The sequence below is a fragment of the Protopterus annectens genome, chromosome 14.part0 (assembly GCF_019279795.1).
Source record: "Protopterus annectens isolate FY-2018-M chromosome 14.part0, PAN1.0, whole genome shotgun sequence".
In the NCBI taxonomy this organism is placed as follows: Eukaryota; Metazoa; Chordata; order Ceratodontiformes; family Protopteridae; genus Protopterus; species Protopterus annectens.
In genome coordinates, this window is record NC_056748.1 from 510,113,705 (window position 1) to 510,139,809 (window position 26,105).

The 26,105-nt window shown below is 35.3% G+C and overlaps 1 protein-coding gene across 1 annotated transcript in view; it reads left to right on the forward strand.

Annotated features, from left to right (window-relative positions):
* Positions 1-22,315, forward strand: part of LOC122788694 (prominin-1-A-like) — an 899,670-nt gene extending 877,355 nt beyond the window's left edge. The window contains exons 20-21 of the mRNA XM_044055589.1: positions 22,126-22,206; positions 22,289-22,315. Coding sequence (XP_043911524.1) covers positions 22,126-22,206; positions 22,289-22,315 — 108 coding nt within the window. The remainder of the gene's footprint in view (positions 1-22,125; positions 22,207-22,288) is intronic.
* Positions 22,316-26,105: the final 3,790 nt, after the last annotated feature.

Sequence of the window (26,105 nt, forward strand, 5' to 3'; positions counted from 1 at the left end):
ATAGTACATTTTTATTGTTAATCCACCCTAATTGCCTGTGAAAAAGGGTATAATTTGGAGCTCTTCTCCCTAGGTGTCTGCTGAAAAAAAGGCTTTACCCATTCAGATTTTCCTGGAAACTGTTGTTGTTATTGTCTCTTGTTTTATAATAGTAGTGAGAGCTCAGTGTCCTACCACAGAACCCATGCTTACAACCTTAATCAGTATTTATTATATAACTGGCTGACCTTTTTCTCCTTCAGGTAATTGGTTATACTCTTGCTGCCACTGTTTTCTCAGCTAAATTTAGTTTGTTTCACTCCTGTCTGCAAACTTTCCAGAATTCAGTTTGCTGTGAAACTGTAGCTGTCTGAGGAAAACACACGTGTAGATTCATAGTGTTTTGCAGTACATTACTCCTAAACAGTTGTACTGTAACTGCAGTCTGGAGTAGCATATCCCTTGTGCTTCCAAAGCATGTATTAGACTAATGGTCCTATTACATAAACTTGTTCCGCTGACAGCATAACACATAGACTTTTCCTTCAGGTGTTGGAGCTGTTTCCCACTGTGCTCCATTCCCAATGCTAATTCCCCAGGCACCCCTCATGACATTACATTTATAGGACCTGTTCTCCACCCATCCACCCATAACTCCACTTAATTTCCACCCCTTTGAAAGGCATACATATAAATATAGAGATACACTGGGCATAATAATACACACATAATTCCTAAACCATTAGTCTGCATTTAAGTACTTTAACGCTCTTTCCTCTCTTATGTTAACTACAAAGCTACATACAAATCTTCTGTTAAATATTACTGCATCCTTACTCTTCCTGTTTTATCACCTTGCAACTTACCATATGTCACCCAGTCTTGTACACATTTCTCCTATGTGCTCAATTCCAACTTTTCAAATCACCCCACTTCACTTTTAATTGCTTGCACATAAAAACTTTCCAGTATAAACTTGAAGAAGTTTGACTGATTTAAGTAACAAAGTTTTATTCTTACCATCTATTGAGTTGCTCAGTCCACTACTACCTAAAAAGTTCCAGAATTTTGTATCAAAGTTATTATTTATAATTAACTTATATAACTTGGACAAGCTTCCTTTGTAGGTCAGTCTCCCTTTGATAATAGTATTCATATAGTAATATTTTAATTTTATTTTATTTTACATTTGTTGACTGGTAAACATTCACCACTTACATACAATTTGAGTATAGTTTTACACTGATAGATGATAATGAGGCTGTGCCAAGAGTAGAGCATTAAAACAATACAAGTGAATATATAAATAGTTCTATATGCAGGTAACAAAAATAATTTGTAGACATTTTGGCTAGTATACTTCCAAAATGGAGGAGATATAGGGGCAGGATGAGTAAAGGAGGTTGAAAGGCTAAGAATAGGTTGTAGGTTATATAATGGGGGAACAGTGTTCTGTTCTTCTTCACTGATCCACAAATTCATTTAATTTCTTACTGATGGATAATATTACTGGCAAGCAGATTCATCCAACTTATATTATTTCATTGCATATTCTAGGGACTTAGCTTTTCCTTTCTCAAAGCAATGAGACCATAATACTAATCAATTTCTTTTAAGTAAATTCATTTTAGCATTGTTTCAAGTTTCCTTAAAACTAGAGGTGTGTGCAATGGGAAAGCACAAAAATGTCCATTTTTGATATTAATAGAGTTTTAAAAACATATTTCTTAACTGTTTTAAGAATCAATTTCATATATGCAGAGTCTAACAAATTAAATGAAATTCCTTCTAAGGTAAATTTTTGTCAACCAAATTAAAGGATTATTACATACATTAATTTATCATATTTAATAAACTTATAAGAATTTAGTATAATCTGCTCTTGGATGGCTTTACATTGACTAGTGTAAGTTGAGTCTATTGCAAGTATAACAGAGTTAAAACTTGCAGCAATAGAGTAAGATTCTACATCTGGGAAGCTAATACCACCATACTCCCATAATCTTATATGATTTCTATAAGCAATTCTTTGATTTTTAGGATACCATAAGAATGAAGTTAACATTGTTTTCATTTTCTTTGTCAGGTATTAAAGTTATTGAATACAGGATATATATATATATATATATATATATATATATATATGTGTGTGTGTGTGTGTGTGTGTGTGTGTGTGTATATATATATATATATATATATATATATATATATATATAAATATATATATATATATATATATATATATACACACACACATACATTCTTGGGTAATATATAATCATTTTAATAAGTACTAACCTATCTTCAAAAGTAAGAAAAAATAATCCAGTTTTTAATAAGCGGTAACACTTCTTAAATTACTATTTCAAAATTATTATTAATAATCTTAATCACATATTGATAGATTTTTATTTTTAAATATTTTAGTTCTTTTCTTTCCCAATTATATTTTTATTTAGCCTTAAAAGTACTGTCTAATAATTAATTTAACACCAAAGTTTCAGTTTTATTATTAAAATTTAGCAGTGATACTTCTTGAAACTTTTCAATTTCCTTATCTATTTCTTTGATTGAATAAGATGAATCTCCTATAGTTAGTAAACTATCATCTGCAAATAGCTGTATTTTAGATTGACAATCTCTGTTTAATGAAAATCCATCATTTTTTTCATTGCTTCTTATACTGTTAGCTAAGGGTTCAATAATCAATAAATAATGCAAATAGTGGAGGGGCAAGGGACACCCTTACTTTGTGCCTTTCTTTAAAGTAAATTCTTGAAAATTGAAAGATCCAATTTTAACATATGCTTTGGAGTCTCTATACAGTTTTTAATATTCCAATAAACTGTTCTAGAAATGCAAATGCTTCTAGAGTTTCAAACAAGTAGATCGAGTCTAGAGAATCAAAAGCTGTCTCGATATCTAAGCTAGTTAGGGACAATTTCTTGCTCATTCCTTTTGGTAAATCTAAGAAAGTACTTTTTTATATTATTGTACATTAATATATTGACATTAATATATTGATTAAAATCCTGCTTGATCTGTATTAATTAATTTATCTACTATATCACAATATCATACAACTATATCATAATTTCTCTTTCTCCTTCTCTAAATATAGTAAACTATTTCTTTGGAGCTTTTCTCCCTAGGACTCCACTGAAAATGGGCTTATCACCCAGTCAGACTATCCCAGAAAACAAATATTAAATAAATAAATAAGTAAAATTAAATAAATATCTCTTAGTCTTGTAGTGAAATGGAAGTAAATATATTATAGTTTACATTTAATAATGAAATAGGTCTGTATCCTTTCCTTGTATAACTATAGCTTAGATTGCAGAAAATTTCGATAAGGGAGGAATTATTTTGTCTCTTTGAATTATCCTGAAAACTTCAGTCATTAATTCTAAAATATTTAATGGAAGTAGAGTATATAATTCCATACTTAAACCATCTAACCCTAGAGCTTTACAAGTTTCCCTTTTTTAAAGCTTCTTTAACGTCTATCAGGGTAATAAGCTTATTCGACATATTTGGTAATTAAATTCATTAGTAACATTTTTCCTTAAATAAATGTCAATTTTATAATCATCAGGTTTATTATTTTTATTCTTATTAAGATCCTCATGGAGTTTTTTAATAATACGTATTTCCTCTATGTCTGAAGGAAGCTTATTAGTATCTGGATTTCAGATATTATTGACTTGCACCATTTTGGTTAATATCTTACTTCTATTAGCTAATCTATGTAGATTTTTTGAAGTCATCTTATAACTGTGTAATTTTATTTTTTCTAAAACTGTCTTCACTTTATGCATTTAGACTGTTTGATATTTTGTCATTATTTTAATGACTTCAGTATTGTCTAATTTCTTTGTTTGTTGTTCATACCTCACTTTGTGTATTTCATCTTGTATTTCTAAAAACTCTTTATCCCACTTTTTCATTTCATTACTAGCTCATCTTCCCCATCAATCTTTAATATGCATTTTAAGGAGTCACATAGTATGACTTTACTAAAATGACCATTATAATTCAAAGATAAAAAATTCTCTATTTGTTCCTAAAGGTTTTAATTTCATCATATAAACTGGGATTCTTTAAATCTGAAATTTCCTTATATCTATTACTATGTTAATACTTAGTGCCTTATGATCAGATGAAAATAATTTAAAATAATTCACTTTATTAAGTAAATCTATAGAAGCATAAATCCTATCAACTCTAGTTTGCTTCTCATGTGCATAAGAATAATGAGTGAAGAACACTGACTTATCTTCTTCTTTTACTTGTAAATCAACTAAATTATTATTACAAATCTATTTAGGGTTTTAGCTGATGCTAGTATTTTTAGCTTTCTTCTGTTCTCTTATATCTTCTAAACTAGATATGCAGTTAAAATCCCCTGCTAATATTAAACCACCCTTGCAATGACTCTGCAGTAAGTTTAAGTGATCTTTAACCACTATTGCCCCTGTTCCAAGGATCCAGTAAAAATTAGCTAGTCTATAGAATTTTTCATTATATTTAATCATTATAAATGTTTGCATTCCTTTAGGATCACTAACAGATTCCTTGACCTTAGGCAATTCAGTAGATTTTCTCCAAAGTAGTTCATCTCCTCTTTTTGTTAAAAGAAGCAGATGATAACATTTCATAACCTAAATTATTTAAATATTGTATCTTGCAAGAATATACTATCTTTTCTGTTTAATTTTAGATACGTCATTAATGATTTCTTTGGTTGCCATTATTTAATCCATTTACATTAAAAGATAATAGATTAAAACTATTCATAAGTTCATAGGTAAGTACTAGGCTATCTGCCTAGACAGAATGTGTTGACTTTCACCACCCCCTTAGATTAGTTCCCTGTGCCTCTGTCCAGCAGAGCCATTAGTTCCCTGCGCCGCTGTCCAGCAGAGCCACTGCGGTGATCCCCGGGGTAAATTTTCTGTTTCCCATTCACCCGTCAAGGTTTCTCTTGAAGAGTTTTAGTGAGGGGCTCTGCCTGATGTATATTGGAATCTTATTCCAAAGCATGGGGAGTCTCTGGGACATGAATCTATCCCACCAGCATGTCCTATTTATCATTGTGGTGAGGTTTATATCTCTAGGATGTGTGGCTCTCCGGGATTTGTTTTTTTTTTAAGTGGGGCATGTCCATCAATTCTGGGTTGGACATGGCCTTGTATGTCAGGCAGAGATCACCTTTGAGTAAGCGGTATGAAACCGAGTACAGCTGAAGTTTCTTGAGTCTGGCTGCATAGGGCAACTGTTTGAGGCCAGTAATCATCTTGGTGAGGTACTTTTGTGGTCTTTCCAGCTGTTGCAGGTGCCTTGTAAGGTACATCCCAAATGGGGCATTGTATTCTATGATGGGTCTAATGAGTGATGAGTAGAGAGGCACAATAATCTCTTTTGTTCTAGATGCAAACCCTTTTGTGAGTAGGTGGGCCACATAGAAGGATTTTCTAACCACCTTGGCAGTATGATTATGAAAGGAGAGATTACTATCTACTTGGGTCCCCAGATCTCTTATTACATTTTCTGTATTTAGGGGACTACCACCTATGTGATAGTTCATGGGTACTTTATTTTTTCCAAAGGGGATAACTATGAACATTTTGGCATTTAGCTTGATGCCATGATTTTGACACCAGGTGTCCGTCTTAGTGAGACCCTTCTGGAGGGTGTCTATATCAGTCGGAGAATCAATTATGGCCCCTAGTGTGCAGTTGCCTCCGAACTTGGTCAGCCATAGTCCTCCTATGCTTGCCTGTACCTCTGAGAAGTATATACCGAACAGGAGGGGTCCTAGGACTGAGCCCTGGGGGACGCCACTTGTAACTGGTTTAGAGTCGGACATAGAGCCTGCAACTCTCACCATGTGGGTTCTATCCATGAGCCAGATGGCAATCCATCTCGTGACATAGGGGTTTATGTTCAAACCGGTGAGCTTGTCTATAATACTAGAATGGGGAATGGTGTCAGAAGCTTTTGTGAGGTCTGCGTAGGCTGTGTGGACCTCCTTTCCCTCGTCTAATGCCTTGGTAACTGTCTCAAAGAAGTCCACCACGTTTAGGAGGCATGATCTGCCCTTAACAAAGCCAAACTGGGTAGGGTCCCAGGTTTGGAAGTTCCCAATGTCTCTGTTAATGAGTTCCATGATGATGCACTCCATAGCCTTGTAGACCAGGTTAGTCAGGCTTATAGGGCGATAGTTCCTAGGGTCCGCTGTGGCTCCACCTTTGTGGAGCAGGATAACTGTTGCTGTGCACCACTCTGTGGGTACATAGCCTGTAGAGAGGCTGAGTTTGAACAGTGTGTTTAGGTGAGGGGTTAGTTCATTTTGGAGCTCTTGTAAGACACAGCCTGGGACACCGTCCGGTCCCATTGAAGCTGTGTTTTTGGCTTTGGATAGGGCAGTTTTAACTTGTGTATTGGTGATTGATGGGGCCCTACATTCTTCTGGTATGGTTATGGGCTCTTTAGGGGGTTAGAGGGTGGTGAAGTTTGCACTAAACCTGTCTGCCAGAATGTTGGCAATATCAGTTGGTTCAGTGTATTTTGTGCCATTCTGCACTAACTCAGAGCAGATCTGAGAGTTTCCACTTAGGTTCTTGACATAGCTTAAGATCACTTTGTAGATATCTTTGGAGTCATTGGCAATTTTTCTTTTGTAACTAGCCTTGGATGATTTAATGAGGGATTGTAGTTTCTTGCTGATACTGATCAGGGATGTCTTTACTTTCTGGGATTTTACTCTTTTCTGTACTAGTTTCCTCCTTCTGTTGTATAGCTTGTTTATGGCAGGGGTCCATCGGACTGGTTTCCTTTTCTTGGAGGATTGAGTCTTGGTTTTACTTGGGATAGCACAATCCATGCATTCATGCAGATGCTCATAGAGTGCCTTTGTAAAGGTTTCAGCAGCTTGGACAGCATTGTCCTTTAGCATGGGGGCTGTGAACCTTTCCACCTCAGTCTTAAGTAATGTGAAGTTTGGTTTTGAAAAGTTTTTCATGGTGGTTTCCTTGATTGGGGGTGGGGGCAGAATGTGGATATCCAGAGTGATTAGTCTATGGTCTGATATAACCAGCAAGGGGTTGACTTCCGGTGTGGAACACTGGTCGCCCATTTTGGTGATGACCAGGTCTAATATGTTGTTCCCTCTGGTGGGGGTGTTCACCAGTTGATTCCGGGCATTCGAGTTTATAAATTCTAGGAAGAGTTGGGCAAGGGAGTTAGTACTTGAGTAGTTCTCCCAGTTTATGTTTGGGTAATTGAAATACCATGTATTTAAAAAGATTTCATTTAAATGATAATATGACACATTTATCTACCATATTAATTTAATTATATACAAGATTCTAATACATTCCTCCAACACCATCTTAACATTCCACATTGTTTTGAATTCTTCCTTTCTACACACTAAACTACTAAAACACATAAGTAAAATCAAAGACAAGTCTACAACTGTAACTGTATATATTTATAATAAAACACAAACTACCATGGATACCAGAGTTCCTAGTTTGCCTATCAAATAGACAAACTACTTACTATCACCAGGGGTGTAGGCAAGATTTTCAGATTTGTGCTCATAGCTCCCAGACTGCTGCCCTCAACAAGCCACACCCGCATCAGCACATTGCTGTCTACCCACTTCCTTAAACTGCTGACCAAGCCACACTCCTTTCACAATGCTGCTTACTGAATGGATCGCTAACAACCATATGGCAAGATGGTAATTACTTGCATAATGAAGTAGTGTGAACATTTCATTCCAAAAGTGCATCTTTCTGGGTCAAAAAACAAAATACTTTCCCATTTAAATTTTTGCAGACTTCATCCCATTAGAGCTGTACTCCAGTGCCTAGCCATGATAGTATTTTAAAAAGGTGGCATATCCTCCAGACATCTAACAAAATGTATTCTTATGACTGTCTTTTAGTAGCAGTGCTACTGTGTTACAAGCCACAGTGCTGCATCACAACAAGCCTCTGTACCATGTCAAGCTAGCCAGTCACACAGAGGTCCACTCATTCCACACACACACACACACACACACACACACACACACACACACACACACACACACACACATGTATACCAGGTAAATAGAAATACCAAGACGTTGTCAAATAGTCCCAAGTGCCAGTTAGCACCACAGAGCTCCCCAAGGCAACACTAAATATCCACACATACATACTGTTCTCCTACTTTTCAGCATACTCATCTACTAAGACAGTTCAGTATTACTGCATAATACTTACCGAATTTATCATATAAACCTTGTTAATCATAATTACCAGTGACAGAAAAACTGTACCTGATGCTCGATGTTGTATGTTATTTAATGTAGGAGCAGTAGCTGAGCAAAACTAGTTATTTTAGTTCAGTCTGTCTGTGTCTTTCGGCTTTTCCCGGTTAGGGGCTGCCACAGCGGAACTCCGGTCCGCTAATGATTGGTAGTTGATTTTTACGTACCGAGTTACCATCTCTGACGCACAACCTTCAACAAAGGTACGCCCATTCATGCATGTCTCCATGCAGAAGGCGCTCTAGCTGAGAATCGAACCGGCCAGCATCTTACTGTGAGGCGACAACGCTACCGCAGCACCACCACCGCGGGTTAACAAATGGGAAATATAAATGTGCAGTAAACAGTTTTATTTCCAGTCAATCATAACTGACATTAACTGAATTGCTTTAAAATACACCTCCTACAATTCCTTGCCGCACTTAGAAATGCATTCTATAAAGATTTGAACTAATTGCATTAGTTGTAATCATATTTCCAACAGTTCCTTAGCAAACGTACAGGCATACCTCCAAAGCTAAGCGTAGAAGTTCACCAGAAGCTATAATGATTAGCGCTTTCATCGTTGCCAATAACAGACTAGTCAATCCTATATTAAAGTAACAGATACAAAATTTCCTTAGTTTGTAATTGGCTGATTGCGCAAATTACTAAGAGGGGGGGGGTTGTTTGTTATAAAAGACTGAATGACTTGAAGAACTGTTATCTGATAAAGTCCAGTTGTTTTTGAACGGATGAAAGTGTTAATCTTTAAAGTTTCTGGTGAACTTCTACGCTCGGCTTTGGAGTTTTGTCTTTTTCCAGTTTGTGTCTTGTGTTTTTTATACAGGCATACCTCTCAACCTCTTAGAGCAAGAAATCTGGACAAAGCCATACGTAAAATTGGGACAAAGGTCCAAAACAGAGACAATTTTTAAATATTACTCTTACAAACTTAGAATGTTGAGAGAATAACAGGTTTTGTATTAGCATGTATTTTCTGAAGGGTATAAATTTTCAAACTCAAATATTTGTTATTTTCTAACTTCAATATTTGATGAGTTGCCACTAATTTGCCAGAAAATTACAATTTTATGAAAAACGGACCAAAACTAGGAAGCATAAATCTAGACATTATGCGAAAATCTGTACAGATGAGAGGTATGCATACCGGCAGTCAGAATACTAGTGTTATAAATGGAAAAACTAAACCCAGTGTTGTCAGCAATAGCCTGACACATAATTGCAGGTGAGCTGTTTGTATCTCTGGTTTCGGTCCACTACCAATAGTAATAACCTAAAACCATTCACATTGAACAGCAAACTACTCTTACATTTCCCATCAAGTGACAATACTAAACTGGGATTTCATAACAGATTACAAACACTCAAACTCTAAACTTAAACTTTATGCGACTATGTCACACATCTAAACTTATCTAAGTATCTTGTTCAAACATTCTGAATGTTTACCAAATTCAGAATGCAACTCAAAAAGCACTTTGTCATCTAAGCCAAATGCTTCTGCATCCACAAAAGGTATGTCACCTAAATTGTTTCATTTCTGAGTCTCTTATCCTCTCACAAGATTCACTGAAGATTGACACACTTTAGAAGCTAATGTATATTTTGTATATTATACTCTGCTTGGTGTGCTTGTTCACTGGAATGTATATACACTTTTTTATGTAATTGGGCTAAACTTTTCTGTTATTGCTTACATACCTGTATTTTTTGTTGTGAAATATTTTCTATTTCTGCCTGGCTAAACATGAAATTGCAGTGCCCTGGTAAAAATATTAATAAATAAATAAATAGTATTACAAATTTGTAAAAAAACTGAGACGTGAGCCACCTGGTTTTCTTAAATTCTGATTTAAAATAGAAAGATGCAATATCAAGGACAGATTTTAAACGTTGCTCTTATATACTTAGAAAGTTACTGGAATAGCTGCATTTTCTGGAACATATGACATCTAAAACTCAAACGTACTTCATTTAGTGATTGCAGACTACAACAGATTTGCCAGAAAAAAAAAAACAGACTTTAAGAAAAACATACAATTAATACAGTTCACAAACAAGAACACATTCCTGTGTTTTTCCATTTAAACACTTGTCATTGCCAAATGCTTTACTGATTTACTTGCATTTTCAAAAAAAAAACAGCTTGACAAGAGAGTCACATATATTACAAGGAGCAGACCTAAAACATGACACTAAATCAAGCATATTGCCATACTTTTCATTTGCTTTGCCAACACGTAAAATGACTACTTAATCGTTATAGCATTTACTCTATCCTAACCCCTTATTTGAAACAAAAAAGTCTCTCTGGCTCTCCTTTTTTTTTTTTTTACTTAAATGCTCTTAAATAATTGCCATTGCCAGGTAATTGATTTTATTAACAACTTGTAAAAAATGAAATATTTGCATCACTTACCTTAGTGTATGTATCTCCTATCTCCCCTGATTCAGGAAGTGAACAAAATGAATCCTTGTCAGTAGAGTTAAACTTGCTGCACATCTCTCTTGTTGCCTGGATTAAAGAACTGACTGAATGCACTATTTCCTAAAGGAAAAAAAAAAATTTTTTAATTCAAGCATGATCACCTGCAACTACCCAGCAAAAGAATTAGCCACAGCAGTTAGAAAGACAATCAACTGATGTGACGCAATAAAAAAGTCTGTTGAGAAAATCAGCATTACTAGCCAGTATAAACTGTTAATTCTGGAAAAAGGCAGTTGGTGCCAAAGCATATTTAATGTATTCATGTAACAATGCTGCCATTACAACTCCCCTGACTGCACTACTGCAGTTGTCAATGTCACTGACACCCCACCCCCTTCACTCCTGTGCACTGTACCAGGTAAAAGATGAAAGGAAAGCCATATCAAACAACCATGAGGTTGGCTGAATTTCTTACCCTTTTTCCCTATCTTCTGGGAGGTGCTAATTGGGCAATTATCACTCATTCACTAAAAAATGCAAAGCATGTAAAAGCTTGATGAACTGCAAATTACTATGCAGTCTCAGTCATGGCATTTGCATGTGCTATCTATTTTATTTTATTTATTATATATTTTTTCCTCTCCTGGATATTAGTGCCTACCATATTCTACCCCTACTTCAGAAAAACTGTACTGAAATGCATACAGTAAGTATGCCTCCCGACATCCTTGACTATTGCTTTACCTAACATATCCCAAAATTTCAGCAAAAAACTAGCCAAAAGCTACCATGAATTATAGATAATTAATATAGTATACCTGATCTGCAAGGGAATGGAATGCATAATGGAACTTACAAACAAAGACACTGGCAACCTTCAAACACTGGACCCCACCCAGTTTGGGTTCGTGATGGGTCGATCTTCTTTCCTGAACCTGAATGACTTCTTTGAATCAGCCTCCAGAGTTGTGTATGAGGGTAAGGTGGCCTGCACCGCCTATCTGGACCTTGCCAAGGCCTTCGACACCATTCCCCCACTCTGGAATCATCGATAAACTTACTAAGCTGGGCATAAATCCCTATGTCACTCGATGGGTTGCCAACTGGCTTACTGACAGAATCCAGACTGTAAACTCCAAATCATCTCCAGACAAGTGACAAGTGGAGTACCTCAGGATTCAGTCCTGGGACTGATCTTGTTTGGCATCTACGTCTCTGAAGTACAAGCCAACACTAAGGGACTCTGGCTAACAAAGTTTGCAGATGACTGCAAACTCGGAGCCATTACTGAATCCCCAAATGAAGTGGATATTCTACAAAAGGGCCTTACAGAAACAGATGCTTGGTGCCAGAGTCATGGGCTCAAGCTTAATGCCAAGAAATGTATAGTTATCCCCTTTGGAAAAAACATGTACCCATGAGTTACCACATAGATGACAGTACACTAAACACCGAAAGTGTGATGAGAAACTTAGGGACACAGGTGGACAGTGGTCTCACATTTGATAACCACATTGCCACAACAGTCAGGAAATCCTTCTATGTAGCACACCTCATCACTAAGGACTTTTCATCCAGAAAAAAGGAGGTCATTGTCCCACTGTACTCATCCCTCATTAGGCCCATTATAGAGTACAACGCCCCATTTGGTATGTACCTCACAAAATGTCTGCAGCAGCTGGAAAGGCTGCAGAAATACCTCACTAAAAGAATCACAGGCCTAAAGAAGATGCCATATACTGGCCAACTAAAAAAAACTCCAGCTATACTCTGTGGCATATCGTCTACTCAGAGGCAATCTCTGCTTAACATACAAGGCCATGTCAAACCCTGAGATGTTGGACATGCTCCACTTAAAGAAATCCCAATCCCTCAGAGCCACATGCTCCAGGGATCTAAACCTTGTCATCACAATGAACAAAACATGCTGGAGGGATAGGTTCCTGACCCAGAGACTCCACATACTCTGGAATGGACTGCCCATGCATGTCAAGCAGAGCACCTTATTGGCCCTCTTCAAAAGGAACTTTGACGATTGGATGGGAGATAGGAAATTCACCCTGGGGATCATGTGACAGGGGTCCAGGGAAGTAAATATTGTAGGAAGAAATATCCAGGGAATTGTTATGGCTAGGCTTGTATAGACCCTAGGGCCGATAGCCTAGAACCAACCTATGAACCTGTATAGGTCAAAAAAGAAAGGCTATTAATTTATTTAATTATATATTTTGCCATTTACAACTATTAATCACAAATATTAAATAGCCCAACAAACAGTATATTATATCTCTATTTATGTAATAGTATAAATTACCCATTAAATATTCCTAAATCATTCACTCATTCAATATTATCTCCAAATAAGTAAGTATAACAGAGTGGGACCTAAAGAGATAAAGACATCTGTAAACTTACAGGTGACAGGAAATCTTAATATATTAAACTATAGTACAAAAGAGAAATCAGTACACATATATACTTATGCTAAAAGACATAGACATATTTTATAGCTCTAACAAAAGCAATTAATTCATTTTTAAAGTACAAGTGTCTATATCTCAAAATTGTGTAACACTGTTATGACAAATATCAAAATATTTAAAAATCCTTTTGCTTATAAAACTACTTCATAAAAATGTATACATTAGTGAGGTCGAAGAGAATGGCTTGCTATTTCTTTAGAAGAAATATATATATATATATATATATGTGTGTGTATATATGTGCAGTCTATATTGTATTCAAAAGCCACAATGTGTTCATTTCAAATATATTCTTCCTCCCAGATTCAAACACATTGAAAAATCTATTTTACTTTCTATCAAAATGGATGTAGTGATTTAGCAACAAAACACTCAGATTTCAGCTCTGACCCATGAAATGAGTCACCTCAGGTAGTCTATGTGAATCCAATAACATACAACATGTAAAAAGCTTCAAAGTTCAAATGAACAAGCTTCAAATTTCAGATTATTTTTGCTCATTTTTATATGATTTTATATGTAAATTATATGAGATATTGAACACTCACATATCTGCCATATGCAGGTACATGTAATACACATCTTTTCTAAAAGCAGTTTATTTAAAAATACATTTTCTATCTTATTTTCTTAGTAGTATTCTATCTTCTTCATGTTTTTCTAAAATCTTCCATTAAAGAGCTATGTAATCATCACTTCTCTATTAAAGATTATAGTATGTGTACATATTTCTTTACTGATACTGCTCTTTTATTAATCTTGCATATTAACTATTTAATCATTGTGCATTTTCATATCCTTCACAAGATATTTACTTTTCTTATTAATGCTAGTATTGCAAGCAATCTTTCTGTATAGCTTGTTTAACTTGAATGTGTGTTTTTAGCCATCTTGAACTGCTGTTCTGATGTAAGCTTCACATACTGACATAAGAATTTGACCACAGCACACAACAATGACAACTCACAGCACACAGTAGCTGCTAATTGCCTCTAAGTTTCTCATTCCTCTTAGCTCTTTTAAGCTGTCTAATCAGTAACAAACATCTAACTATATTACTTTCAATTAATATACACAGTTAATATGTATAGTTAATAACACTAAAGTATAAGCTATTAACATGCAAAATGTAAGCAAATTATCATCTCAGTATGAAACATTACTGTAGCTTTTGTCTTACCAAGTCTTCATTTCTAGGAAAAGAAAAGAAAAATTTGTTATTTTGAGTAGATTCACATATATACATGAAAAAAGAAAGAACAAGAAAGTTTTTTTTTTTCTTCTTTCACAGATAGCAGTGATGAACTTTGACCTAGATTTTCTTTAGGGCAGTTAAAGCCAGGAAGAATCCAACATTCTGACAGAAATGGAACATTTATTTGTTCTCATCCTTTCTCTAAGTTTAATTGCTTCATAAAGGACATGTGAAAGGAATGTGTTACAGAGGAACAAAGAAAACAAAATCACTGCCATTTTAACACTTCTAATTAGTATATTACTTAGAAGTGGCATTTACTTAACCCAGCAATGTACATACTAAGCAAAGTTGAAGAAATAAAATTCTTAACTTATACAGTCTTAAACAGGATTTTCCTTTACTAATTTGTTAATAATTTAATGACATTCTCATACAGGAAGTATTTGTTTAACATTTAGAAATATACATATAAGTTTAGTTAAATGAAATATATCAAGTCTTTTACTGTGAATATAGTAAAACAATAAAACTAACCATTTAAATTCCCCATAATGATACATGTTTTAGCTTAAAATATAAATATATACTTACATATGTTTTCAAGGTTAAAGTCCAGTGCAAACCTTTTACTTAAAGAGCAACTCTATTGTCTCAGAAACCAAACGTCCTGTAATCAGAGAATGAAAGTCAGTTGTTTTTAGGCTTTTTAATTTTAGAAGCAGTTTTCCAAGGGTCTATATTGAAAGAAACAAAGTTACAAAGTGCGAATGCTCAGGTGAGCATAAATGCCGCAACTTGAAAATGTTTTTAGTCCTCCACACCCCCCGCTAAATATATATTCCAACTCTGAGATTGCACTACAGTGAAGAAAGGGCAAATATTCCGCTCTTCACTGTACTGTGTTAAAAAAAAACTGCGCATAGCGGCATTTTCGCTCATCTGAGCATTTGCACTTTGTAACTTTCATTCTTTCAATATGTAACCGTTTTCCAAGAATTCAGCTCACACTCTTCATGGATTTACTGTTCTACTCCATTTTTCAGTATTATTAAGGATTTTATTGCTGTTAACAAAAGTAGATGCTTCCTCCAGTGTGTTAAATAGTTTGGTTTTGTCAGAAATAAATAATTTGATCTTTGCAGGAAATACCAAACTGGCTTTAATATTGTACTTTTTAAGTTCCTTGATCAGTGGTAAATAGGAATTTCTTTTACTCATTACTTTACTGGAATAATCATTGTCAAATCTGACTACATGTTCAACTATACGTGGGATGGACCATGCTGTTTTTAATGTTAGATCTTTTTCTAAGCTAGACATGAACTTAACTATAATTAATTGTGGTGGTGAGTTTTCCTTCTGTGAAGGTGCTGTCAGGGATCTATGTGCCCTTTCAATTCCAAAAGATAAAGTTTCAGGTAGATTTAATGTTTTGTGTTGACAGGTAGTTAAGACGTTTATTATGTTGCCTCCCTCATACTTTTCAGGCATGCCATAAAATCTAACATTATTTCATCTCAGTCTGTTTTTTTAAATCATTCAGTTATTTCTATGAAACAATTATTTTGATTTTAAAAGAAATTCAGTCTGAGACTCACCTTCAGTTATTCTTCATTTATAGTAATTTAAAGTTTCTTCCATACTACTGATTTGTGTACTCTGTTGTTTCATAAGCATTTCTAAATGTTCCATCTTCTTTCTGGCCTATTCCTTGAAACTTTCTAGTTTGGTATCCAATTTGTCTATTTTATATCATCCTGCATACTAGATATTAGGGTCTGTATGTCTTTTTTTAACACAAGAATCCTAAATGGTATTTCTTGAGTGGCTCATGAAGTCTCTTCTCTCTTAACCAAGCATTTGAAATTCTGACAGAAAATTACAGATTTTGAAGAACTTGAAACTGTAAATTGTTTCTCTGACTATTAGTGAATAAAATTAGCTAAAAGTATCTCCTTTTTTATAATGTTTTGTCAGAGAAAAGTTTTCAGTCACAGAGCATTCACCAGTTGCTGCTCTCAGTTAGTCATCTTGGCCATACCCTTCATCATATCTCTCACAATTTCTAATGAAAAGATAATCTTAGGTGATGTTAATTTCAATTGTTAGATTATCTCTACAAAATCTCCCTCAACTAGCCTAAACCTATTTAAATGATTCAACTAATTTTCTCTTCCACACTTTATAGCAATCCCAAAAACAGTGGCTCAGTTCTTGACTGTATATTGGTGTCCTATTCCACTAAGTATGTCTCCAGTGATACCCTTTCTGATTCCTCCATGATCACCTCTCTGTATATGCAGACAAGGTACCCACCATGTCAAACAACACTTGCTTAGAACTTCCCGTAACTTCACTAATTTTAAATCTGATACACTTAACAGAATTCTAATCGCCTTTAACTGGTCTATCCTGAAAAATATTCCACTCATTGAATCTGTACACAAATTTAACTAATTTTTCCTGAAAACCTTCAGCAGTCTGGCTCCAACAAGAACAAAAAGAATAAAGAATAAACATACTCCTTGGTTATCCACTCAAAACAGGCACCTAATGTAAGAAAGAGTTAGGGCTTGGAAAGAAAGGTTAAAATATAGGTCAAAACCTACAACACTTTAAAGAACTAAGTTACCATACTGAAAGACAGATTCTTGCTGACAAGAAAATTACTTCAGTAACTCCTTACTAAACCTGTTTTGCAACCCTAAAAAATTCTGGTCTTCTGTTAATAATATAGTCCACCCTGGGATATCCACCAGTCCTAATCCTGCCCCAAAAAACACTCCCTCTGCAATAGCTACTCAGTTTAATACACACTTTATAAAATGCATTAAAGCCCTTAATGAGTATTTTTCTCACAACGATCCTGACGTGTTATGTTCAAACAGCAAACACCCCGTTTCACCCTAAAACCCATCCTAACCTCCTACATCAAATCACTTCGTCTTAAACTGAAACCCTGTTTTCCTTCACTAGGTAATCTCCTAGCGGAATACCTCAAGCTGGCTGCCAGTGCTGTAGCTTATCCAGTGTCTATTCTAATTAACAGATCTATCAAGGAATCATATGTTCTTTCTTTGCGATAAAAATTCTTCATCATCCCCCTTCATAAAGAAGAAACCTCATCTGATATAATTAATTTCAGATCTACCAACATATTATCCCCTTTATCAAAAATTCTGGAGAAGTGCATTCACAAACAACTTCATAAATATATTCTTCAAGAAGAGCTCCTGATTTCCACACAGCATGGTTTTACACCCACCTGCAGCACTACCATGGTCTTATTAGCTTTTACAGATACTATTAACAAAGCCAGAGATGAAGGCAAACTTGTTTTGTTTGTGTTCCTTGATCTCTCTAAGGCTTTTGATGTAGTCTCTCAGAAAAAAAAAAAAGCTCCTCTACCAACTGTCTTCCCTCATGTTACCACAACCCACACTGCTGTGGTTTAACAACTACTTAACTGATAGGCACTAGTCTGTTAAATGGCACTCCACTTTTTCTCCCTTTCTTCCTGTCAATGCTGGTGTGCCACAAGGCTCCATTCTTGGCCCTCTGCTCTTTAATATATTCACTAACAATCTACATAAATCTTCTGAGCAAGCTTGCCTCATACAATACACTAATGATTCTACTCTAATATGCATTTCCAACAACCTAACACATCTTCAGAGAATTACTCAATAAGCCTTTAAGTCTGTTTAAAGTTAAACATAGGATAATCACCTGATACTAAATCCCCCCAAAAATAAATTACTTCTCTTTTTTCCCAAAGCCAATTTCCATGAAAAAAAAATGTTTAAATTTCTTCCTTAAATAATACTACAATTGAAGTTACCTCACATACAAAACTACTTGGCATGATGATTGACACCAATCTTAAATTCAGTTTACATATCTTCAACAGCATCAAGAAAACCCATCAAAAATAGGCACCCTACATAGAGTAAATAAATTCCTTACACACTCTGCTAATGTAAATCTAGCTACTCTTACCTTGTCTTCTACATGGAGCCCCTATCATGACCAACCTACAATCCTCACAGTTCTAAACTTGAGCAGTGCTATATCAAAGTTGACAGATTTGCTTACAATAAACTTTACAGAACCCTCCACTGTTCAGCACTAAAAACTTAACTGGATCAAGCTTTCTCAACACTTCTTTTACTCCGCTCACATTAACCCATACAGACAGTCATCCATATCTCATCTGCCTGCCCAGCAATTAGACCACTACTCCAATACTGTTTTCCAAATTGTCCTGTTTGGTCAAATAATAAACATCCGTAAAACACAAAGGGCTGCCAGGCTCAATCTCTATTCCAATAGTGTAGCTAGAACTTGGAGATTTTTCCCCAGGTATCTGCTGAAGAAGGGCACCTGTGCCCATTCAGACTTTCCCAGTAAACAAATGCTAATAAATAAATGAATGAAAGGCATATACATGCATGAAGTACAACTTTAAAGATGACTAAAATACAACTGGGTATGCCATATTCAAATCAGCATAATTTTCTAACTTATATGCAATACCTCACTTAGCAGGTTTTAACTTGTTTTCCTACATAAAAAGTTAGTTTTCTGTTCCAGGCACTCTATCACCATATATATTATTTTACATTTCTGCTACACAGAATCCCTTTAACACTGATTTTATTAAATATATTTTTGATTGTGGTAAAACAAATCTGCATTATAAATGCATATATTTCTTCATCTTTACTTAAACTTTTTTCAGTTTCAGCATTTCACAGTTGTTTGAAGCAAGAATAATAGCGAGTGTTCATAGGTTCATAGGTTGGTACTAGGCTATCAGCCCTAGGGCCTATACAAGCCTAGCCATAACAATTCCCTGGCTATTTCTTCCCACATTATTTACTTTCCTGGACCCCTGTTTAGCAGGGTGACTGACGTGATCCCTGGGGTGAATTTCCTTTCTCCCATCCAATCGTCAAGGTGCCTCTTGAAGAGGTCCAAAGAGGCACTCTGCTTGACATGTATGGGCAATATATTTAATAGTGAATTGCATCCCCAGAATGCATTCCTTTTCTATTTAACCAATTTATTTTTAAACTTACATTCTGTAACTTCTCTTACGTAGAGCAATACAGTATTCCCATTTTCCATGTTTTTTTTTCATTAAAATTGCATTATCTATACAAGTTAAAATATTTGAACATTTCCCATATTCTGCATATTTATTTTCTTATATCCTCCATCTTCCTTTATTTCCTTAATTATCTCATCCAGATACAAAATAGGCATGAGTTCAGTGGACAGATTAATTATTCATCTCATTATTTTCACTACAGCTCATTTATCATTGGCCGACAGTATGACCCTCTGTGTCTCTCTGTATATATATGTGTGATTATGTGTGTGTGTGTATAAATATATATATATATATATATATATATATATATATATATATATAAATATATATGTGCGTATATATACACACACACACACACACACACACATATATATATATATATATATATATATATATATATATATATGTAAACTTTGAACTTCATATGGTCAAGCCGATAACATCGAAGTTTTGAAAGTTTGAACCTTTCTTTAAAAACAAATAAAAAATAAAAAGTTTTTTTTTTTTTTTTTTTTACGATTATGCCCCACACCCCCTGCTAATTAAATATACCAGCTCTGAGATCGCACTACAATGATGAGAATGGTAAATTTCCTATTTCATGCTGTACGGTGATCTCCATTTAAACCAAAGTTTTAAAACTTTGATCTTATGGTTTCGACCACATGAAGTTTGAAGTTTTGAAACTTTGAGCTTCCAAAGTAGAAGTATATATATATATATATATATATATATATATATATATATATATATATGGGATCCACACAGATCCCCAAATGCACTTTCCGCCGAAGCAGAAATCACAGAGCATACTTAACCGAAAGTGCTGTTCACCGAAGCAGCACTTTCGGATAAGTATGCTCATTGTGCCGGTCGTACTATGGTGCGGATAAGCGAAAATTCCTTTCCCCCACTGTAGTGAGACTGAAGGAAAGTAAACCCACCCATGTGGGGGGCTATGCTCCCACATAACCCCCCTAACTAAAAATACCAACTCCGAGATCACACTACCACAGGGATAAGGGCCAAAGTTCAACAGGATAGCCAAGTGTTTACTTACCTGGAGTGGTAAGTCAGTGTTCCTGGACATCGGTGTTCTGGTGCTGTTGGCCTTTTCTTCTCAGTGATATGAATTTCGGGTAAGTGATATTTCGGTCTACTGAAGTAGACCGATATATATATTATTCCACCACCTCTGCATTCTTCATTCTCTTTTAATTTTTGTTTTGTTTTATATTCTGTATTTTCTTCTACATTTTTAGACTATAATTTTATTGTATCCTTTTACTTGTTTCCTTCCCTGTGTAACTATAGATACATCTCTCTCTCTCTCTCTCTCTCTCTCTCTCTCTGTGTCTTTACTGAGCTCCACAAAACTTGGGAGACCTTTCCCGTTTTTCTTTGTATTTCAAAACTTTTTGCATTTACTAAAATATCTGCCTTTCTCTACTTATGTCTTGTTCATCCTCCTCTTTAATGCCATATGGTATTTCCCTCTACTTTTTATTTCCATTCTTTTCCCCTTTCACTTCATTGTTTACATGTTCTGTACTGTTTCCCTGTTTTTTTTTTCTTTTAGTGCTAACCTCCATCACACCCATTTTTCATAAATATTAGCTGTTTATAATAATCTGCATATTTTACCTCTCCTGTAATTCTTTATCTGTTGTCTTATTGTAATTTTACTATCAGTTGTTCAAAATTCATATTCATAGCTATTTGATCTGAAAACCTAAATTTAATATTCTCTTAACTTTAGCTTATTGTGTATTAATTCCCTAAAATTAAACCAGTAAAAGTCTTCTAATTTCCCTTGCTGATATCCAGATATCTATATATCTATATGTTTATATCTATAGGTAATATATATATATATATATACACACATATTTATATGTGATCTGCACAGCCGAAAGACGATGATATATATATATATATATATATATATATATATATATATATATATATATATATATGTATATATATATATATATATATATATATATATATATATATATATATATATATATATATATCCTGGGCTCCTTAACCCATGTATGGCATACTTTTCATAAACATGTCCTCCTATTTCCTTCTCTTATTAATTTTCTAAATAATATCACATTAAAGTTTTCCAACCAAATAATTATTTCACATAAAAATAAGAACCAAGCTGAAGAGCAGAAAGCATAACAAAACAAACAAATAACCAACAGGTTATGCTAAGGATGCACAAGAAGGCTCTCAGTGAGTAGTATTTATTACAAAAAGTTAAGAGTTAACCACTTTCTTCCTGGCAAAAAGGATTTTGTCAGATCTAGTGATAAAATTCAGTCAGGTAATTTTAAAGTAGTGCAAGTCACATGATTAAATTCTTAAAGTTACGGTGTAACTGTGACATAGTAAATAATACAGATGTTTTTAAAATATTTTGAAACATTTAAAAAGCTTATATGAAGGCTAAAACAACTTGATGCTGGGAGGACATTTTAATAGGGTTTTTTGGCATAGATTTTGCTATTTTATCCGTGCATGATCTGGCAAAAGGAATTCAAGAATGTAAGTTTTTATTTGTCTCCTTCCCATCAGAAAAGATTCAATGAAACAATTCGTCAAGAAGAAGATGCACAGAATATGCTGAATAACAACAACCAAGGGATCGTGAAAAATGTAAGTCTATGGTATTTTTTAAATCTTCTTCATTGTGTAAGTTTACCATCATTATAAATTTTTAATATAAATAAATCTTCAGATAACTTTTTATATACTGAATGATTAATTGCTTCTGTACATGAATACCAAAAATTGGCAAAATGCCACCCTTATTTTCCCTACAAACCTCCAATGTAGAATGATCAATGTATACTTTATAAAAGTTAAAGTGTAGTTGATATCTACACAAGAGCTGGATTAAAGCCTCTCACCCCTGGAAAAACTGTGACATCTTTTTTCAGCATTGATAATTGTATATCACATTGTATAGTATAACTCTAGGGACCCCAAAATATCACATGCTTTGGTGAGATATGTGAGGCTTCTAGGTACTATGGCATCATATATTTAAATATAATTCACAGCAAAGTAGAAGCATTGTAGATCAGTTTGTAGATGGCTTTATAATAGTGATTTGAATGACAAACATTGTATCAGCAGCGGTAGCTAGTAATAATGTAGGAATACCAGTGCTGTTTCCTTTTAGGGTGGAATACACTGTGCCAAGGCCTTTTACAGAGTGATCATAACTTAAAATGCTTCTCTGATTATATAAGCAGGTGTTAGCTTTTAGAAAATGGAAGACAAATGAATCTTAAGTTTAACTTAGCATTCCCTTCCTTCATGTGTACATGCACACACCACTTTCAAACTGACATCATTTTGTTTCTGTGACATAAGCTTGACAGTGAGACTGTGTTCCATATGACCAACAACTTAAACTTTAAGTTTAAATACTACCTTTCCAAAATCCAAATGAAAATGTAGCAGTGACAAGATATATGTAATATGCAGTTGTGATAAGATTCACAACAAATACAAAGTGTGTGCATGTGTGTATCACACACACACACACACACACACACACACACACACACACACACACACACACACACACACACACACACACACACACACACACATTATATACATATGCATTTATTTGCCTCCAAAACACAAGGTACAAGATTTGATCCTAACCTCTGGCCATTGCCTGTGTGGAGTTTGTATGTTATCCACATGTCTGTGTAGGGTTCCTTTCACCTCTGAAAAAAAAAGTTGGATGTTTCCACATAAAACTCGTGAGGTACGCCAATACAGTGCACTCAAAATTAAATGGTGTTCCTGGCAGCAGCACAGACTGTAGGTGGTGATTGTTGGAGGAAGAGTTGCAAGGACCAACTACTTTAGGCATCAACTGAGGTAATTTGTATCATCTAGATAGTAAAGCCCTGGTCACAGACTGTATGATGTGTCAAAGTTAGGCCACTTATGGAGTAAAATTGGCTGTAGGCGATATGGTCGTGTTGACTAATGTCAAAAAATGAGCATTAGAGTCTGTCTGTGATGAATGGGTTGAGGATCCAGTCTGATCCAACCAATGCCAGGAATGCATGTTAATGATGAGAGGGGTACATGTGCCTCTAGTGACCAGTCTATGCCTGCCATAAAGCCTTGCAGCCCAGAATCAATAAGCTGCTGGATAGCTGATGTCCAGTTGCCTATCCTTATTTATCTGAGATAGCTCTGTTGAGTGCAGTCTAACATAAAACAAATCAGCTTGCCATAATGAATTAAGGACTGCTACAGTGATTATAGAGTCACTAACAGGACTCATCTTGGAGGTGACGACATTATGGTGAGGAAGAGACTGGGCATCCTGCAGCAAAAGGGATTGATTATGTTTTATGAGGATGTGCATGTTGGTCAGCTCCAAAATACTACTCTCACTACATTTGCCGCTTTTTACTGCTTACATTAAAATTTTATGTAGCTATAAATAATCGTTGCTTATATGATGATTCTTATTTTGCACTGCAAAAAGGTTTGAGCATTGTCCACCCACCATTCACTGATGACTGTTTGAATGGATGGTGGTGGAGTGTTACTTGCAAAAGTGTGTAAAGTGAAATTGATAAAGCTTGTATTTGTGTGAGGAATTGGCAGTAATGATTATAATGGCAACATGATTTTAGAATATGTGTGGGGAAAGCTGTGGGGGTACAGCGGTAGCATTGTTGCCTCACAGCAAGAGGTTCTCCTGTTCGATTCTCAGCTGGAGTGCCTTCTGTGTGGAGTCTGCATGTCCTCCCCATGGTCGAGTGGCCTCCGAAAGACATGTGTGAATGGGCATGCCTTCGCTGAAGGTCGGGCATCGGGCTGGCAACTTGGCACCATAAAAACCTACTGCCAATCATTAGCGGCCCGGAGTTCTGCTGTGGTGACCCCTAACCAGGAAAAGCCAAAAAGACAAACAACAACACATTGATGTGTGGCTTTGTTAATGCAAGTCAGTAATAAGGGAGTAATAGTACTTTAGAGGTACATTTATTGTATGCAGAAGGTTTGGAGACTGGATAGTAGAAATGTAAAGATCAGGGGTAGTTGGGAAATTGAGAATGGGAGGCAGGTGAAGTAGGATACACTTCCAGATCCTGTGTAGTAGCTACTCAGTGCACACATGCACACTGTGATGGAAGAATCAGAGATCACAAATAGACTGTAAGAGGTAAGTGACAATGCTGTAGTGTCAGGAGAATGTTGCAAAAGACTTGCACAAGTATGAATATGAATTTGACCTCAGTAATAATAAAATTCCTTAGAGTGATGCATCTCCAGCTTGTACCCATCCAGTGTTAAATTGCAGACATACTGGGAGCCCTCATAAGCTGTCAATGGGATGAATGATTGGGGGAAAACACAAATAGTGCTAAGTCTAATCATTTGTATGGAGTAATAGTAGTTGCAGGAGATACCTGTGTATTGTGTGTGTGTGTGGGGGGGGGGGGTGTGACACAGGTTACTTTCATATCTTATGACTTCTACAGAAACCAAAGGCATACACAGATATGCAAAGATGTATTATTGAAGCACCAGTCGAAGTTTACTTCCATGATTCACTGACATTAATATTCAAAATTCGTAATGTCTGTCCCTCATCTTATCCTACTTATAGGAGAATTAAGGTTTAAGAGGAAAGCAAAAATAGGCATGTATTGTAAGCACAGTATCTCTCTGCTGTGTCACGAATGTCAGTTATAGGGAAGCCTGGGGTCATAAGGTAATACTTCTACATACACCATTACCAGGTGATCAAACATACGTAGCACTGTGTGTCACGTTACAGCTGCCTTCTTTTAATACATTGATATTAGCTGATAAGCAAACATACATAACACTGTGTATCATGTTGTAGTTGCCCTCCATTCCTGATCTCTGCATCCCAAGAAACAATATCTTTCAGAGGAAGTCTCATGGTGTCGTGGAGGAACCAATAGCTGGATAATTTACATGTCCAATCTATAAAGTTTGATGAATGTGTGCAGGATTGTCCTGTCTGCTGCATTGCAGATGTTATGACTAGAAGTGCTATTCATCTCTACCTAGGGTTTAGAGACATCTTTAGTGGAATGGGTAAAGAAGAGCTGGGCTAGTTAAAAGTGGGAAGTGCTATATGTCCTGAGAATAGCTTTAATGTATCCAAGTTACTAGTGTACTGCAGCTTGGCCCTTTTTGGTACAAGCAGTTAAGGTAAAAAGATACTAATTATCTTGATTGTATCAAGGTGTGTTTTATATCCCTTGAGTAAAACTTCACAAGGAATCCTGTTTCCACTAGTTTGCATAGCTTGATGGTCTGCAATGAGTGAAACTGGGAATAAATTTATAACTGAAATAAAATTGTTCAGCCCTTATGAATCGGGAAAATGGTGACTCCCACCATGTTCTGCTTGATAATTTGTTAATCCTTTGAACTGAACTGTATTTTTGTAAGTTGCCTTTTACATGTCATCTGTAACCAGTCATTCAAGCATAAGTTCTTTTCTCACTGAATCGTTTTCTTCATTTATTGACATA